This window comes from Vanessa tameamea, chromosome 13 (assembly GCF_037043105.1).
Source record: "Vanessa tameamea isolate UH-Manoa-2023 chromosome 13, ilVanTame1 primary haplotype, whole genome shotgun sequence".
Taxonomy (NCBI): domain Eukaryota; kingdom Metazoa; phylum Arthropoda; class Insecta; order Lepidoptera; family Nymphalidae; genus Vanessa; species Vanessa tameamea.
This window is the reverse complement of record NC_087321.1, coordinates 3,121,531-3,141,582: the sequence shown is the minus strand read 5'-3', so window position 1 is coordinate 3,141,582 and position 20,052 is coordinate 3,121,531. Positions and strand designations below refer to the sequence as shown.

Genomic DNA, 20,052 nt, shown 5'->3' with positions numbered 1-20,052 from the left:
AGACATTGTTTTTGTTTAAATATAGTGTACACGTACATCGTGACTGAGAAAATACTGGTGCAATTTAATTTAATAACGAGCAAAAACATCCGAACAAAATACGTTTAAATTACAGAGTCGTTTAAAAACCTTCGGTAAACAGTCATTCAGTAAAATAAATAAACCACGATCTGTTCCCTGTCGGCGCGTTGTCGAGCAATATACCGATAATTGCCGATCTTTGCCGAAGGAACGCGAAGTATACTCACTGATTGCACAAGATTGCACCCAATTTGCTACAAGTAAACACTGTAACATACTGTAATATCGGCCATTTCTTTTTAACCGCTAAACGTCCTGTGCGGCGCGTAATTTGATGGTTGTCGTGGTTGCCGGCAATTTTCTTAATGGTCACGATTTTAATATTCTTCAAAAATATTACTTTATTTACAGACGGAGACAATTTATTTATGCCTTTATTAGTAAAAAAAAATTTTAATATGAAATAATAAATCGCACAGAGAATGCATTAACTGCCATTAGATTGCCAGCCTGTAAATTTCCCACTACTGGGCTAAGGCCTCCTCTCCCTTTGAGGACAAGTTTTGGAGTATATTCCACTACAGTGCTCCAATGCGTTTTGGTGGAATACACATGTGGCAGAATTTGGTTGAAATTAGACACATGTAGGTTTCCTCACGATGTGAATGCCGAGCACGAGATGTAAACACAAATTAAGCACGTGAAAATTCAGTTGTGCTTGACTGGGCTTGAACCCGAAATCATCGGTTTAGATGCACTTTCTAACCACTGATACCGAGATAAAAACAATTTAAAAATATCTGCATTGTTAACAATTCATCAAGCTATCGTTATAGAAGAGTTTGCAATAAAAATATTTAAAAATGAGTTCCCGGCTCTCCCGCTGCGATGGGGCCACGATTCTTAGACGGTTTGGTAGGCGTTACACGTTATTCCATATTTGTTTGTAATGATTTACTAGCTTTACCCATTTTATGGTTCGCAATTATATTTTTTTTATTTTTAATATGTTTTTTTTTATGAAACTTTATAACTCACGCTAACACTTTAAATTAATTCAAGTGATTTGTATAAAATATATCAAATGTACATTTCTGTACCAAACATCCTGAGATAACTTTATTAGAGTTAGAGTTACTCACTTTATTGTAGAGTAAATCTGTAGGACGTGTTTTACTAACTAATACGTGTAAGAAAGCCGGTTTTTTAAACGAATTAAAAAAAGTAAAACGTTAAATGTCAAATCTTATGAACTACTCTTATTTCAAAAGATCGTATTGAAGACGAATTTATTTCCTTGTCCGATTAGGGAATCATTTATTATTATTCTTTTCCGGTTACCATGGTAACTATTGATTAATAAAACATAACAAACCATTCGATTCGCATATAATAATAATCAGCGTTTGTTTTTTCGTAAACGATTCATCATTTATAAATTCAATACTTAAACCGAAGTCTACGCGAACTGCAAACATAACTCATTTGTATATATAAGTAGATGTTCATGTCGTGATTCAATATAATACGTATTCATTAATCTTCTACTAATTATTGTTTAACAATTTACCTTCTTAATATGAACCATTAATAACGTTGTTTAATTTAGACTCTTGTTTATTTATACGTTAACCATATAATGAGTATATATTCGTCTCAAAATAGATACTGGCAAGAAATAGGTTTACATGTTTAAAAAAGTACATGTGTACGAAATTCAAACGAGGAACAGGAAAAACAAAGGAAATATGAATCAGGATACGAACAGAAAAATAGCGTTATCGTAAGAGTGTGTAGTAACGTTAAATATAATTTTACCTCAAATATAAACAATAATTAATAATTTGATTATGCGAAGTGGACGAAGAAAAAAAATGATGAGTCGAGTTGTTCCTTTAGATAATACTCGCGATTCTCTACGGTGTAATCTGATATGTAGCATGATTGCTTGCCCACAGATTTCCAAATTGTTGAGGTTAATGGTTCACTGAACCTGAGTGTGAACTTAAACCCTCTGACAAAATTTGTCTGCCTGCACGCAAAAATAATTTCACGTTAGTTCTTGAAATAAGCGCGCTTGTTGCAAATATATGTGGTGATCAAATATATTTTCTTGATTTAAAATATATTTGTCATTTTATCATAAAAAACATGAATAAATTCTCAGCATTTTTTAAACCAAACATTAAACCTCTCAATAAATGAACTGTCTTGTGTAAGCTTATAGAGCTATAACTTGTTCCCTTCAATACTCTTTAAATATTTGTGTACGAGTACGAGGCAGTCTTACCATCGTTTGTGTTTATAATACCGCTTACCACCATCGCTTACCAGCCTCTTTGTTAAACAACTTGTTAAACGATTCTACATATTTGTGTTAAGAAATTAAGCCTGTTTGAACTTTACAACATTTTCACAACAAGCATAAATATATATACTATAATAGAGTATATTTCCTATTGATTGATATATAAAAAAAAAAAAAACCATAAATGTTCAAGACTTAATTACGTAATTACTGCAACTATGAGCCAATTTCCAATCGTGCAAAACGGGTAAATTTTTATAGCCCATCTCACAATAATAATAACATAATATTAATTGAACAGATGGATTAATCTTTTATATATTTATTATATATTTCTATTTTAAATATTATTATATATTTCTATAAATTAATTAAATTTTAATTTATGTATATAAAGTAGCTCAATATCTAATATTCAACTATTATTACGACCTTGCTAACATTGATCTCTAATTTTGTTACCCATGATTTGACATTCGTAGACACTTAAAGACATTTGAGAAGACACAGACACCCCTTCCCTGAACAACAATCAAAGGTAAAGTCAGTCAGTCAGAGTACAATATCCAAACGGATTAATGTCTCATACTTAAATATATCGAGCAAAAAATCCCGGCGAAGTACGAGTAAGACTCGCGTACGAAGGGTACCATTATCTATCAAAACGGCAAAAAAAGTCATGCCTGTTGTGTGGGGGCCCCCTTAAATATTTATCCTATTCTGTTTTTTAGTATTTATTGTTATGGTGGTAACAGAAACACATTATCTGTGAAATTTCAAGTGTCATAACTATAACGGTTCATCAGACACAGCCTGGTGGCAGACAGACGGACGGACGGATGGACAACGAAGACTTAGTAATAGGGACCGTTTTACTCTTTGAGTACGGAACCCTAAAAATTTAACATATATTTTAAAAAATGGGCAGAACGAAACAGAGCGTTTATTTAGTTAAATTTTAAAATATCCAGCAAAATAACATAAAATATAAATATATCAAATAAGTAAATTAGACTGGAATTTTAATGATATTTAATCACCTATTAGGTTTTTTAATTATAGAAATAAATTATAATAAATTCGAATCCTATGTTAAATTAGTAATAGCGTTTACAATATATATCTTTTTTTGAATTTTTATTAATTCTACATTTAAATAACCACATTCTTTCACTACTAGGCTAAGGCAGAAATAAAAAAAAAAACTAATTGGCTAATTTTCAGGCGCGGAATTTAAGAAAAATAATTTCACATGAAAAAAAAATTAAGTAGGTCTTAAGTAAATAGTCAAAAGTGTAACCGTTTCACATCACATATAATATAACTGGAAATTATTAGTAACTGTCTAAAATTATAAAAACACATGAGAATCGAATATTTTATGATAAATTATGTTACAAACCTATCACTGGTGGTCATGTCAGTGACCTCACAGAATTAACTCACGAGAAACCATTACAACTCTATCACAAGGCATTATAGTTCATTATTGCATACTTTCATTTTAAGCAGCTGCGTAGCTAAGGTTGTGATTAATATAATCTCCTTATAAATAACTGAGAATACTGCATATATTGTAATTTAAATCATTAATCGTACAAGAAAGTATAATTAATGTGTTAATTTATTAAACACTACGAGTAAAGTGAAAATAGGCCCGAAGTATTTGAAATTTGTGCAGGCTATTAAATTTAATAGGAAGGCAAGTACATAATGTATGTTTTCTGCCTAATCTTTATATTCTACCGCCTAACAATATTACTTAGTATTGTTGAGTTCCGGTCTGAAGGACAATAAGCTAGTGTAACTGGCACAAGGAACAATATCTTAATTCCCAAGGTTGGTGGCGTATTGCTGATATGATTTTTCTTACAGTAATGGGCAGTGGTGACCATCAAGTGTCCCATTTATCAGTTCGCCTGATATATGATATATATATAAAAAATCTTAAAAAAGTATGTTACAAAACTCTATGGCTTCGTGTGCTATAAATAATGTTTCTTTGAATGCTTTGTAGATTTCGTATTAATATTTCGAAACGAACGTTGATATTTTATCGTATGTCAATTGGAACATATAATTAAAAGTCTCTGTCTTGGAAATGTGTCAAAATTAATTTGAATCAATATATATTTGCGGTCTTCTGTGTCACCGGAGTTTAAGATTAAATGAACAGATATTTTACATATGTTACATACATTATGCTCGCACACACACACTTTGGCGCAGTGGGTTCTGTTCTTCATTTGTTTGATTACCATTCATACACTATATACTCCCTGATTAAGAGATTCCTTAAATATATTAGTTGTTTTAATTTTCACAATCAAGCAAGAGAAAGTCTCAGAACAGCTGTTTTTAATAACGAGATACCAATAATTAAAAAAAAATCGGTATGGTCCAAAATACACTGATATATTTTTTTAATTTTTTTATATTATCCTGTGATCTTCCGTAAGATTTATAATTGGGGGTTCCCCGGAACCAAAATCTTATTTGTATGCATCAATAAATAAAATTAAATTAAAAAATGAATACTTAGATAGATATAATTATAACATTAATTCACATTTACAATAACAAAGCGTTAAGATAATGCATTACATAAATTCAATCTGTAATATTAAACAGTCGTGTTAACTTATACTTGAATTACAAAAACCAAACTGACTTTGTCCATTAAATCCTTGCTATTTACATCGCATATTGATTGCATTTGAATACACTCGCGCATCGAGTACGCCGTGAAGGAGCTCTCAAGTGAAGAATACGAGTAGGGTTACGAGTTCAACGAAAGAAATAAAGAAGCTGCACCATCGTTTATTTAGAAACAGGGATTTTTTAAAATACATATTGTTCGAAAAGAAAAAAAAAATTATACTCACAGCACAATTTTATCATTTATTCCTTTGTTTTCATTTAGTAGCTCATGTTCTTTAGCAATTCTATTTTTCTTCATTCATTTTTTTCTGAAGTTTCATTTAAGAGGTGTGCTCCCGTGTTTCATTGAATTTACCCTTGTTAATATTGACTTCAAAAAATAATCTACGATACGCCACATTTTTTAATTTACAAAATCAAATACAAGAATGTGAACAGAGATGCCCATTACATTCAGAACTAGTCTTGAGAATATTTAATCTGCCTTAGATCTTTGAAGATGTGATTAACATTAAAACTCTATAAACCAAGTTAATTTCCAATTACTAACAGCCCTGAATGCAAATCTTCCATCATTGTAAATTCCTTTGAATGTACCGCAAAGTAAATGTTCTCGAATGTTCTGGACATTTGTTTCTCGCTTAAATGCCTCGAGAAGCGAGCGAGGGTAGAACTAATGCTTACTGGCATGCCAAATCTTGGCGTGTATTGTCTAGTGTCAGAAGGCTTTGGCTATGTAACATAAAATGTATCTCGAAATCAAAATATACTTCATTCAAGTGGGCTTTTACAAGCACTTTTGAATCGTCATTTTACAAACTATTAAGTGTAGCTACCCCCGGTAGCAATTTATAACGTTTGTATCATCAGTTACTGTTTGCTTTTCGGTTCGTATATCAATATCTTAATTTCGTGCAAATCAATTTTTCCTAAGAAATTTTAGGGTTTGCCTAAAATGGTAACTGCTTTGCTTTTGGGAGAATTTCTAGGTTCTGAATGTATTTTGGAGATTATAAATTCATTGTATTTTTATACTTCATTGAGTCGATCCTATTTAGTATTAATTATCCAAGAAAAAGTTTCTCATTGAACTACATTTTAGCCTTTATGTCAAGTCATGACATTAGTTATGTATCCGTTCATTAATTTTAGCCTTCACACGTTAGTTGTGTACAAGTTGTTATCATTGGTTTATTTTTAACAGTATCGGAGTCATGGCGTCGGTGCTGTGTCTTTATTGCGTTACAATTATTCTAGAATTTAAATTTATTATATTCATGTGTAGGTATTTAATATAAAGTTTTTAGTTACGATCAAATTTAACTACAAAAAACAAGCAAAGAACAATTAAATTACTTTATAACAAAATCCGTGTTATTAAAGAACGAATTCGCTTGTATTATTTAAGATGTTCAATACTTGTGTCTTAAAGAAGATATTTATTTTATCACGTCCGTTGCGTATTGGCAATATCTTTCAAATGAAAGCTCGTTTCGTGAACGACAGCGAGCAGAAGCCGCGTGAATTCCTCGCTCACATTCCAGCTGAGAGTTCTTACTAACTATCTATTGCATCTTGAAGATCAAGTGCATTCCATTCTACTTTAAATATACATGTGTGCTGTAACTATTTTTATTAATCGCATACTTAAATACATCAATCGCATACCCATTTCTCTATTGTCAACCGTCTAACATTACTAGTGTATTACCGTTACTGGTTTAATTGCACTATAAAAACACATATAACAAAAAAACTAGTAAATAAATCACAATAACCCATGTCAAGGCGAGGCGCTTATTCTCGGAGCACTCGTAATGTTTTTTCACGATCTAATTAAACTGATTGAAAGCCAAGCTCCGGATAAGAGCGGAATGCGGTCGATGTCGAAATATCGATTTGGCTTTTTGTGCTGCGTTACACAGCTTTATATCTATGCACGTACATATAACTATGTCGATGAACTGATGGGCTCAAACTTTCCAAATGCGTTAATTCACACATCAAAACATGAAATCATTTACCACCTGCGCCTGTTTACACCTAAGAAAATGTTTACTTATGTGACTGTCACGTATCTTTCGACAAATATTTACACAATAAATTGAAACGGTGAATCAAACACAAACATGCTCGAAACCACATACAAAGCCTGTGTTTATGGAAAGCCAGAAGCGGCACGCGCGTAATCAATGAACGTTGAACATTAGATGACAGGATTGTTATGATTTAAAGCTGCTATTGAGAGCTAAACGAGGCTCATTGTCAACGTGACATTTAGCGGCGCCCACACAATCGGGAAGGGTTATCTTGAATCGTTCGTTTTAAAAAATGAGCAGCTTTAAAAGGTTGCGTCGTGTTCAGGTAGTCGGCCGTCAATGTCCTATTGTGGTTTAACGAAGCGATGAACACTTGGTTGTCAGACAGGTGGCGCTCAATTTGTTGGCTCACTTCCTTATATTTGCAGTTTTAGAAGTTCGTCGAACGCGTCTCATTATTCAAATATTATTCGTGTGGCGTGAAAGCGCCTCGATAACCTCGACGACGACGGGACGTGGACGGAATAACTGATAATTGTACAAGTGGATCCTGTACTAGAATTTACATACATACAAAATTAGTATCTAAACAAAGTTATATAAAGACGAGAAACGCTAAGCAAATATCCAAGAAGCGAATAGACTAGCTCATTTCCATTGCATTGATGCGAAAGCGACGCTTCAGCTTAACCAACGTTAATCAAACCGCAAGGATTACATCACAGCACATCCTACTTTCTGAATGTTATAATAAACGTTGTTAGCTTGTTTTCCTAGGAAGTAATGCGCATCGAGATCGCTTATGCAGCGTCTATGTGTAATAACGGTTGCTCTTTATTGCCAAGCATTTCATCGATATGGAACATTACTATTTATTATATCGTTTCTATCAGAAACGTACCGTTGTTCGTGTTATTTAACGGAAATACCTTAGACCTAAAAAATCTAACAGAGAAAATAAATGATACTTTCTCACCATAAGCGAATTATGTATAATTTCCTTGTAACTAATGTGGCACACAATGAAGCTGGTCTTAAAATTTATTACCATAAAGTAATGTGATTTGTCAATGTACAAGCGGTGTTATAAAAGCAATTTACGGAGATATCATGGTTAGATAACACAAACGCTACTCGACCTACATCGCTGCAGTGTGTGCAGCGTGCACACTATAATAGGTAAACTGACAAACTTTAAAAAGATTCAAAATACTTTGACGTGTAATGAGCTATAAACCTAGCAGCTTAATTAGTAAGAAGTAAGTTCGATTGTATTGTAAAGTTATAATATTATGCCGTCCAAGAAAGAAAAGGCTAATTCCAATGAATGTCTTTTAAAACAATTTATGTAATAAAAACGCCTTGATTAAATCCGGGACTATTTTAAAATGCCTACGGCCCTGTGAATTGCTGGTATTGCAATAGATAATTACGTTGCGGCGACATATATTATCGAAGATAATTCACGGTGCAATTAGATGAATCGTGATTTAAACGATGCAGCTGATAAACTTGCTGGCCAATAGAAATTCAGGTAATGAAACAGTTCAACCATTTATTCAGGCGTCTAAGCGGCCAGTTCTATATCTAACTGGAACGAATTTAAATCTCTTGGTTTTACTTTTGCTTCCATAAATTTATCCTGGGATCAGATTAGAGGATAAGATTTGTAAGTTGTCATTTCGAATTGCAAATTCATCTATCAGTGGTCATGTATTATAAGAAATTATAATTCTCGAAAAGAATCAGAATATACGGTAAAATAAACAATTTTACGCGACGGGCGGGGTTTTGCTGTGTCGTAAATTTAATTGAGCACCGGTGAACGTCCCGCAATTCGACACGTTATGATGATACCTCTTATGTTATTCAAATATCGGAATGCCAACAAGGCCGGTATACAGCCTTGCTTTTTCCGCGTCATCCAATCAGCTCATAGCCAGTTATGGTGACTCCAATCAGAATAGCGAAACCGGCTCCGGCTCGCGCCACAAACGTTATTAGCGTAATAAAGTACTAGATAAAACGTAGCCGGACAGCGTGTGAACGTCGAGAGAAAGCTGTTGTCGCAACATTAGTAACCTTATTACTAACCGATAATTCTGACGTCTTCAAAAGTTTTTACTTTGATTACATTCCATATAATTTTAGAACGATAATAATGTTGGTCATATAACGTATATGACCAAAATATTTATTTATTACGAGTATCATTAAAAAGTTAATTGAATCCGATAGTAAATGATGTGTTGTGAGCCATGAATATTTATCTTCAATACACGGAAAACTAACCATGCCTCCGGCGATTTTATCTCAAATAGTAAACTATTTGCGCAAAGTAAAGCGCTATCTTGTTCTGAATCTTAATTGAATGTTCCATCTGAGATGAGCGAGTACTCTTAAGAAATAGTAACAAAACTTGATCCTGAACTCATTGCGTCCATATTTAATGAAATTGAAGAGACGTTGCAAGTAAAGCGATGGTATTTATCTTGTTCTTATGATCTCGGCCGACGCGGGCGCGGTGAGCCTTCATGCGAACATTTCAATCGCGATTTAAGAATACCGGCTCCTGATGCGATCGGGTTTTTTCGTGTATAATAAACACATCTTCAACTTTATTGGTAGTAGCTATTGACTTTACAAATCACGCTTGTTAAATATAATTCTTCGTACTATCGTTTTTTTTAGGTTCGTTATTTCCTATAGTTTTATATAAAAAATAGATTTTAACATAGTTGAAGATTTATTTTTCTTGAAAATCAAAAGTTAAGGTTAATGACGCTGTAAAATCAAATATAATTATTAGATCAATATTTTTATACTTAGCAAAACCAAAAATTAAAGTAGCGTCATAGTTACGGTAAACATATATTTATTCTTACGCTTACATCTATGATTCATATATATATAGCGCTGTATTGGAAAACAAACACAAGCAGCATATCATATAGCTACGTGAATAATAAATCTCTAGAACAAAATCAAACGTTCGGAGCCGATAAGAAGCGTTTTACTATGTTATGCTGCCTTATCCCTTACTTATACACTCGTCTTCGACTCATTAGTGTCGCTATCCTTCACTAGTCTCGCTTCATCTCTTTCCCCCTCGCCTCCGGAGGGCCATTTATCAATTCCAAATAACATGCCGGGACCTTTTCTTTTCTGTTTATTTATTTTTTATTTACCTTATCCTTTGGTGCTCCGTTTGTGTTCCTTTTTGATTCGAAATTGATTGTAAAGCCGTTCTAATGACGTCCATCTAATGTAATGTACGATGCTTCGATAAAGCTAATTGAATCGCTAATGAGTCAATATTTATGGATGTTTAAAGCTATTATACGGACTTTTAAGGTTTTTTGGAAAATATTTCATTTTGTTAAAAATTACATTATTCAAGTTTTTATTTAAAAATAATTAAAATATTTTTGCACCTCACGGATCTAAATATACAATGTCCATAAAATTTAAATTTTTGAATTTGAATTTTATAGTTTTCTACTAAGTGCCAATTGGTAGTCCTTCTAGTCTCGAAGACTTTATTCTGGAAAGGAAACATCATGTTCATTTTAAAATACTTTGCCAAATCGCTGTCATGTATACGTTTGCTTTTTGTCTTTGAATTCTGAGATTTCTTTCTTTGAAAAATCTAAATAATTATCCGACCACTAATTATAGTAGACAATCTTAAAATCTTTCATTTTCTATTTTTTTTAAGGACCGTCGAATCTAAATTACAAATCATCCAAAAATTGGTCATGATGAAGTCGATTTCGTGAACGAAAGGATTTCCGATGGGGATAGACATCAGGGGGGGTCTGATTGCGTTTTCTTAAGTTCGACCCGAGAGCAAATAAAGCGGCGTCCCTCTGAAATTAATTTCGTTTTGTTTCATCGTCTGGAGTCGAAGCATTTACATTGAATGCGGTCGGAGGCTGCCCGATCGTAGGATATTTATGTAAGGGTTCTCGGTGCATGACGTTCGCATTATTCATACACAAATACTGGACGCGGACCATCTGTGTATTATTTTTACCGGTTTATCAACTTTTTGGCATGTTTGAAAAACGTTTCAGAACGGAATATAGCTAACAGAAATATTAGTCTGTCATTTTTATTTTATATCGAAAATAAGATTAAAAAACTTAATTCTAAATATAGAATATCAGTTATACCGATAGGTGGAATATAATTCATTAAGAATATCAAATAATTGATTTATATATAATATTTCAGCAGTCGCAGTACGTAGTATTCGTATTTATTTTAATATTTGTTGATATAACTGCACTTTTACGAAATCAACGGATAAAACAAGTCGATGGTGCGGTCACTAAAATATTTGGTGTTGATTCATAGACTGTATATTCACATCCACGGCGTGTATTGTAAACTATTAAAGTTTACGAGTCCCGGGCGCCAATACGTCGACTCTGGTGATTGGATTCACTACTTGCATTCGCAGCATTTCCCTTTACATTCGTAATAACAATTTCCTGCTCAATGGTCTATAAATAAATTTTATTTGTGGCGAGATTTAATTTTATAGTTCCATAACTATTACTCGACGTTCAGTTGTTTTGTTTACGCTAGCTAATTCATTGTCCAAGTTTTATCGGTTTACAATTTTAATAAATCACATATAAATGCAGCGGTGCTTCTAATCAAATCTGCTCGTCTTCGGTATATCGGACAATTTCTTTCCAGCCTACTCCAAGGAACGGGACATTTACGGACACTTTTTCTTCTTTACTATTTAAACCATAATCAAGGTATACGTATATTTTTAAGTTTTGTTTTAAATTAAATTTTATTTTTTCTTTACAGATCCAAAAGCTGATAGTGAAGCTGAGGGTGTCAGATGCTATTGCAACACAGCACAATGCGTGAGCACAGGATATATGTGTCGATCGCGGAAAGGAGGCGGTTGCTATAGTGAAGTTCCACCAAGGAGACACCACGCACGGCATGGTTGTCTTCACCATTTAGCTGAAAAGTGAGTAAAGATTTATTTGTATTTCACAATTTATAAAATTATACGGATAATGTTCTAGTATCATTAAGGATATATAAGCAAAAAATACTTTTAAAGTTAAGTTTAATTAATTACTAAGTTAAGTTTCATTGCTTACGAAATGTATTACGAATTTTCTGGCATTAAATTCAATACATAATTCATTTGATTCAATGAACATGTAGATAAAAACAGTTTTTGCTTTAGTTCGCCCGAATGCAACCGTGTTCGTTTTTTAAATTGAAATCAAAATTATCGTCGTTGTATAGGATTGAGCTTCACATGAAAGGAATTCCATCTTTGGTTCGATGGGAGATTATATCGCGGCTAATTACATATATAAACTAATTAACATGAGATCGAAATCTACCCTTTTCGATACGGACCATATCAAACGACAGTGAAACAAAACTTATATATCTGTTTAATGAAAGTCATAAAAATAAATATTTGTCGATGTTGAATTTAGGTACACCTGTATTTAATTATTATTGATCTTGGTTTGGGTAATCTTTAGTCAACAACGTTATCTATTTTTTGTATTTGTAATAATGAATATTTTTCATACCGAACATGCTTTCTTGTTAACTTTCATCTAAGAATTAATTAACTATTCTTTTGTTGGCCACGGTACTAAGACATGCATTGTCATCCATCAATTCTGCTTATCACGCTCGAAACCTGCGGCTCGCTTGACTAACTCATATGTTGCGTTCGAAGTATCTTCAATCAATTTGTCTTCGGTCATTTTGAAATTACTTTATAGCTCTTTCATCATTGCTGTCAGCTTAAACAATTATAAATAGATAGAAAACGTTGAATCATTTGATATTTTGATTTCTCATCGAGTCGATATGCAGTTTTCATTTATCTAATTTGTACTCAAAAATTGTATTTGTTGGGATAAAATACTTTTTTTTTTAAATTAATTATTCCTTGATTGGTCATATGTTTCTCTTTATTAAAGGAGCCTGTTCGTTTTATTATCTTATTCAGATCGACCAAAGCTCTGTCGAGGAAACAGGTTCCATCTACGGACGCATGCCTGCTTTTATTTGCTTTAAATTATTTTTGCTCGTTTTTGGCAATCTCCTGTCGTTCATTATCTTCACTAACGATCGCGCAGTCTACTTCGTTAAGATTACCAATCTCACTGGAATTAAATTTCTGCGCTTTAATCGGTTATTCATTTTGTCTGGGTTGTTTATTGTCTTTATAAATTGCTATTGAACGATGTCGGATCTTTGTCCTCATTCGTTGAGATAAGTATGACGGTAGAAGCTTGGGGTGGAGTCGGAGGTCGGGATCCTAGATAGCGGAGCGGCTGCGCGGACGCCGACCTGAACAATGCGCCATATATAAACCTCACATTCTACTTCACACTTTCCCTATTACAATTACATAGAGTTCTAAATTCAATGAAATTTCGTAAAACTCGTTGCATTTGAATGTCACTCAATTGTTGATAATGTCACACTCGCATCTCGGTATAATAGATAGCGTGTATTTCACCCTTTGACGCTTCTATTATTACTAAATTATAATAGTGCGTTAGCATCTTATCATTTGTTTCTTTATGTCTTATTTATGACATAGCAAATGAGCAAATTTGACAATGCCTTTGCGCTCCTGATCATTGCTGGCATAACCTGATTTTTTCATTCATAATGGTTCAATAGCTTTTATTGTATTGCATACATATGACCAGGTATATGTTTCTGCTATACCATATTTGTTTCGTTTTCAATCGTATGTTTTATTACAATCTTTTCTTTCAAATTTCTAGCAATATTAAAACTACATACATAAAAATTGAAGACGGCTGTCTGACTAAAAAAGCGCAGAAATGTCGTTCTATTGACAAATTTTACTTTAACAATCGTTAGTCATCGACTAGTATAACCTTTTAGAATAATAGAAAATTAATTAATTTGACTTCAATCACCATTTCAGAAACTAAATGAATGATATGAAAAAAAATTAAACTCGCCTTAAAGTGTATAACTGAGAGAGAATTTTAATTTTGTTTTTAAGGACGTTGAATGTACAACTTGAAATCTAAATGTAACATATGTACATAAGGCTTATAATTGCCGTCTTATAAAAGTTCAGCATTAGAGAAAATTATCTCACTGAAAAAACTTACTAATGTGTTTTATAACATGATATACGTCCTAGTTATAATATCAGATAAAATAGTATTTCAAAACACATACATATAAACAGTATGTAATTCAATTATGCTCCGTTTTATGTTACTTTAAATAAGTGTATTTAACCTTCTTGCATTAAATTAATAACTGGTTGGTTCATGTCGCAGCAAGTAAGTTTTTAATTGGTTATTTCGTTTCATTAAATTCAATATTTTTATTATCTTATCGTAACGGTCTTGTATTGTTTTGCACTTCGAACGGACGATATTTTACGCGTTTAATTTACATCGATAATTTTTTTTTATGTCGAATATAAAATGTTTTTTGGTGTATTACCATGAAAGTTTTACTGCTATACAATAATTTAAAGATGATGCTGTTTTAAGGTTTTAGTATGCCTTATTGATACTTAAAGTTGTTTACGTTTTTATAGGTAATGTTTTAACTTTTTTTTTATGTATTTGATAATATTATTTTCAAAGTCTCCGGGTAAGTTTGACATACGGTTTTCTTGAATCAATGGCATCCTTTGTTTTCGCGGCATATAACCATAATGTATTTCTAAAACATATTATGCGAAATGGTTTAAATAATAAATCTTCTGTAGGTATGTGTGTATGTAACTGAACTCCTCCGAACGGTTAGCCCGATTACGATGATTTTTTTTTGTTTGAGAGGCTTTCTCCCTTGTTTAAAATGCACCCGGTAGGTGGCGCTTGCGATCGAAACGTAAATAAAATTCTTATCTCACCCTTACGAAGTCAGGAAAGCAACTATTATTCTATAATACATATATCAATTAAAGATGATTCCTTATCTGGTACTCAAAAGCTGCTGGAATCCTTACTATTACAGTAAACAACAATATTTTATTCAAATTGTCATAAATTATTATTTGTGTGTATTTTTGTAACATATCCCTTAAGACTTATCGCAATCATAAAATACGTTTGTGATGTTTGAGGGGGGATTAAATTAAACAATACTTATTTTATAATAAAGCGTATCTGAAAACATTCGCAAAGTATTGAGCTTTACTTTGAGAATCGTGGTGGTACGTACAAAATATTCATATGGTATGTTAAGTATCATTTTTTTTTTAGTTAAAGCGTAAAGCGCTTTATAATATAATTAAAACATTAAGATCATAATCTTAAACTACATAAACCTCAGAAATATATAATAAATATTTAAAAAGGTACAGAAATAAGTTAATACAATTGTATTAAGTATTTTTATATTTAAAGATCGAATAATATAATATTTAAATATTATTTTGAGAAAACAAGCAATATTTAACAAAAAAACTATTTAAGTTACACTAGAGTTATATCGCAAATCGCTTGAGTGGAACTGTTTTAGAAGTAACATTAACATAAAAAAACACTTCGTTTAATGTTTTCCTTAAAACTTAGTATTTCACAGAAAAACCATACCATTGTAAAAAATAAATAAATACTTTTTATTATAAACAGTACTTAAAAATAGAATTCTAGTTTCTTACGAAAACATTTTTTCTACATATAGCAAAAGTCTTAAATCGAAGCTTATATTTTATTAGCATTCCAAAGTGAAATGACAGCGTTTAATATCAAAACAACGTTGAGGTATTAAAATGTTTGATCAAATTTTTGGAATGGCCGTCGGTTTACCGCTTAGTTCCCACGAGAAAGGTCGTAACTATTCAAATGAGTTGGCTTGTGGATTGTGCCAGCTGCCACAGTGTTGCAAGGTTAACTGTCGGAATTAATGAGGATTTTATGAAGTGGAAGATAGACACCGGTAAAGATTGATCGGAGAGAAAACATTATAATGGGCCAAAACGCCAACGCACAATTCAATAATTATAATCATCAGTTTGAATATTGTATTACAATTTAAAAAATAAAACATAATTGTATTTGATTCGAAATTCAAAAGAAATACTTTTGACGATCATTTAAATTTTACACCGATTTTTCGCATTCTTGTCTTGTCTTCATGACTCCTACTTAACATTGTCGAAATATTTCTTGCGCTCTTCGTACCGCCAAACCTAAACCCTTAAACACAGAACTAAAGTAAATTTAAGAAACGTTGCGAAACGTTTAGAATAACTTAGTTCGGATAAAAAAGAATACTAATCATTTGTATTCTCTGCTCATTCCACTTATTCGGCGGCGCTTTTGTGAATATTCCGCACACATTTTTGACGTTACGTACGTTTTGAACAAACATCAAGACCAAAATCCTAATCGATAATCTTATTAAAAAAAAAAAAAACATTTTCCCACGACCTCCTTTGTTTACACAGTAAAGCGCGTCAATTCATTCCTACGTTACAGAATTACGGATATGAAACCTTTTTGCATAAAAAATATATGTTTTAATTTTTTTTCCGTTTTCTTGTCTATGCAAGTTTGAGTTCACAATACGATAATTAGATAAAGACTGTATTCATTATAAGTTAAAAGCTTAATTTAAAAAACAAACGACAATCAATCTTTTATACGATATTTGTTATCATTTATTTGTTGTGCAAGATTATTTACATACAGTGTAGACATAATAATATGTATTTAATCAAAATATACCTTATTCAAGTAGTTTTAAATTTAACGACTGGTTTCAAACGTAGATTGATAGTATAACGAGATGAAACATCAATAAACTCCGTAGTTATACTATTTTCTAGCGGTTAAACGTCGTAGACTCAGTAACTAAGTACAATTGGATAATTATTCTTTGTTCTGCATGAAAATCAACCAAAGCTAACTCCACATTTTTTCATACGCAACGATTACCCTTCATTAGGTTTCAAACTAAGTTTATAGTACATAGGTGTTGTATAATATTACCTTTTTAAAGATTTCGAACGATTCGGCCTTATAGAATCTCATACGCCTGCTAAGGTCGTAGAAAGATTATTCCCTTTATACTAACTTGATTAAACTACGAAAGCGATCTAAATGACCTGCAAAATAAAGCCTCGCCACACCTTTCCTATCATTCGACTGGATTGATTGCAAAATTACAGTGATGGGTATCTTGTTTCCCGAGCATTTCCATTTGTGTTGTCCAAGTGTGCCCTAATCTTATTGGTCAGCGTTATTTCGTTATGTCACGCAACAGACTCAAAATGTCTGACTGAAAAACGAAATTGTCAATTTACATTAAAGCAATTTTATTGCTAACTAGTAAGTTAAAAAAGGATCTAATATAACAGATAAATAATTGACGAACTCCGTGGTTGAGAAGTGTGTACACCGGTTTTCATGGGTACGCCGCTCCGAGGTCCCAGGTTCGATTCCCGGCCGAGTCGATGTAGAAAAAGTTCATTAGTTTCCTATGTTGTCTTGCGTCTGGGTTTTTGTGGTACCGTCGTTACTTCAGATTTTCCATAACACAAGTGCTTTAGCAACTTACATTGGGATCCGAGTATTGTATGTGATTAGTCCAATATTTATTTATTTATTTTATTAATAATGTGAATTTAGATCATATCGTGTCGCTAAATGCTAGTGGACTACAAATGTCAAGTCCAGATATATGTTGGAAATAAGTAATATTTGAAGTAAATAGATAAAATCGTTATCACATAATAGATAGATAGAACCACGCCTACTAGGAAAATCTATCTTGTACATAAGAATTGTACTTTACTTTTTTTATATGTATAACATACAATATGACAGTTGCTTATTAGAGTGCAATTTCGACACTATCCGATCGAATGTAAATTCGTTTCAATTCGTAACTGCCAATAAAAAGCCATTTGAAAGATAAACATTGCAATCAGTGTCCGTCTGGTTGGCATTTGAAGCGCCGCTTGCGCAAGGCAGCTGGTTAGATAGGATTGACATCGACGATTATTCAAAAGGCGATTATGTATTACTAATTTATTTAGCCTTCGTGTTGCTATGACATTAAAAATAAAATAAAAAATATTATATAACACTAAAACCCGGCTGGCGTTCTGTAAGTTTTTTGTACCAATTGTCATGGCGATTGGCGGTATATAATTTATAAGTGATACAGCGCCATCTAACGACGAGTTACACCAAATGGTATAATATTAAAACCTTCTATATAAATCAAGCCATGTGCCGACTTTCATGAAGTAGTTTGACCGAACTACTTTTTTATGATATAGGTTAGCGGATGAACAAACGAGCCGCCTGATGGTAAGTGGTCATCGCCCATAGACATTGGCGCAGTACCTCGGCATTCTTGTTACAAATATTAATAATTCCTTATATTGCCAGAATTGACAATATTCTAAAATTGCCAGCTCGCCAAACTATTACAAATAAAAGTTAAATATACTCCTCGTTCATTGATTTAAAAGTAAAATTTACTAACAAAACATTTGGATGTTTTTTTTATATTATAAGTATGTAAAAATACTTTTGACCGCATGCGATAAATTAAAATTCAAGGTTCAATATGACGTCCAATGTATTACATAATAAAAAAAAATGTATCTTATACGTACTGTACTCGTTATTATCAAATAGTAGAGTCTGTCTAACAAATATATAAATAATTACATGTAAAAGAAAAAACAATTTATATACGAGTCAGTACAAGTCGATGTTGCCACTGTTGCAAATTTGATACTTGTATTTTTATTGTATTTATCAATATTATTATTGATACCATTATTTTATATTCATCGCAAATCACAATTAGGTATAAAGGTTACTGACTTGAAAGCCATGCTAATGATTTTAACATCGTTTTATATAATATTACATACGTAGTGTCGATGTGATGTAATGTAAGAATTATTTAGATGTAAGAGAATTACAATAATAATAAAGAATTGTTGCGAAAAGAAGGACAGGATATGTGGGGATAACTTTTATAAAACTACCTTCGTTATTTTTCAGGAATCAAGAAGCGCTGTCATACTGTCAGAATGCTCCGTCCCAGGGTGGCCCTCCTCCCAGGGAACACTCCCTCCTGTTATGCTGTTTCAAGGACCTCTGTAACCACGAAGACAGCCCGTTGGCTCGAGCGCGGCTTAATCTCACCAATGATTTAGGTAAATATTTCATTAGCATTAAAATGAAAACAACGTTCTGTAAATAAAATATTTTATTTTGTTAATTGAATAGAGTTTAAAATCGTAGAAACAAAAGTTATGAACAAAAGTACGTACCTACTAAGTTTAGTTAGAGTATCGTACATGCCTAGATACATAACAGTACTTACTTAGTTTCTTGGATAATGTCGTTTTCAATGTGTGAAGATGTTTAATCTATACTAATATTATAGAGATGTGAACTTAGTTTGTATAGGGGGTAATCTCAGGAACTATATATCAATGTAAAAAAATAATTTTATTAAGCGAAAACGGAGCGGGTTACTATTATAGTCATACTTATATTCAAAGAAAAAGTCCGCAGACTTCCGATCGTATTTATAATGGAGACTAGTTGAACTGTATAAGAGTTGGTGTAGTACAGCGCCATCTAGCGGCAAATTGCAACAAAAGTGATGATATGAATACCTGGTCCATGAAACAATACATATATATGTCCCTACTGTTATGATGGTCCTTAAGGCGGCGTCGGAAGTCTATCAATTGGATATACTAACCGGCATTTTTATATTAAATGAAAATCATATCAACAGCCGTGATATCAGATTTTAAATTGTCTGCCTCGATGGTTTAGTGGATATATATAAAGCGACAGATCCCGAGGTTCTGTGCTCAAACCAGACCGTTATAAAGTTATTGGGTGTTTCCATCGAAAAATCCTCAGTAACGATTTTGTCTGGAAGTTGGAAGTGTGCACACTCCCATGCTTCGGAGAGCACGTTAAGTCGCCGGTCTGGATGACATCTCATCATCATGATAATCGGATATAT

General features: G+C 32.5%; 1 protein-coding gene across 1 annotated transcript in view; it reads left to right on the top strand.

Moving 5' to 3' along the window:
- LOC113397844 (BMP and activin membrane-bound inhibitor homolog) overlaps positions 1 to 20,052 on the top strand; it is a 58,584-nt gene that overhangs the window by 32,150 nt on the left and 6,382 nt on the right. Inside the window, exons 2-3 of the mRNA XM_026636362.2 lie at positions 11,857 to 12,025; positions 19,068 to 19,222. Coding sequence (XP_026492147.2) covers positions 11,857 to 12,025; positions 19,068 to 19,222 — 324 coding nt within the window. The remainder of the gene's footprint in view (positions 1 to 11,856; positions 12,026 to 19,067; positions 19,223 to 20,052) is intronic.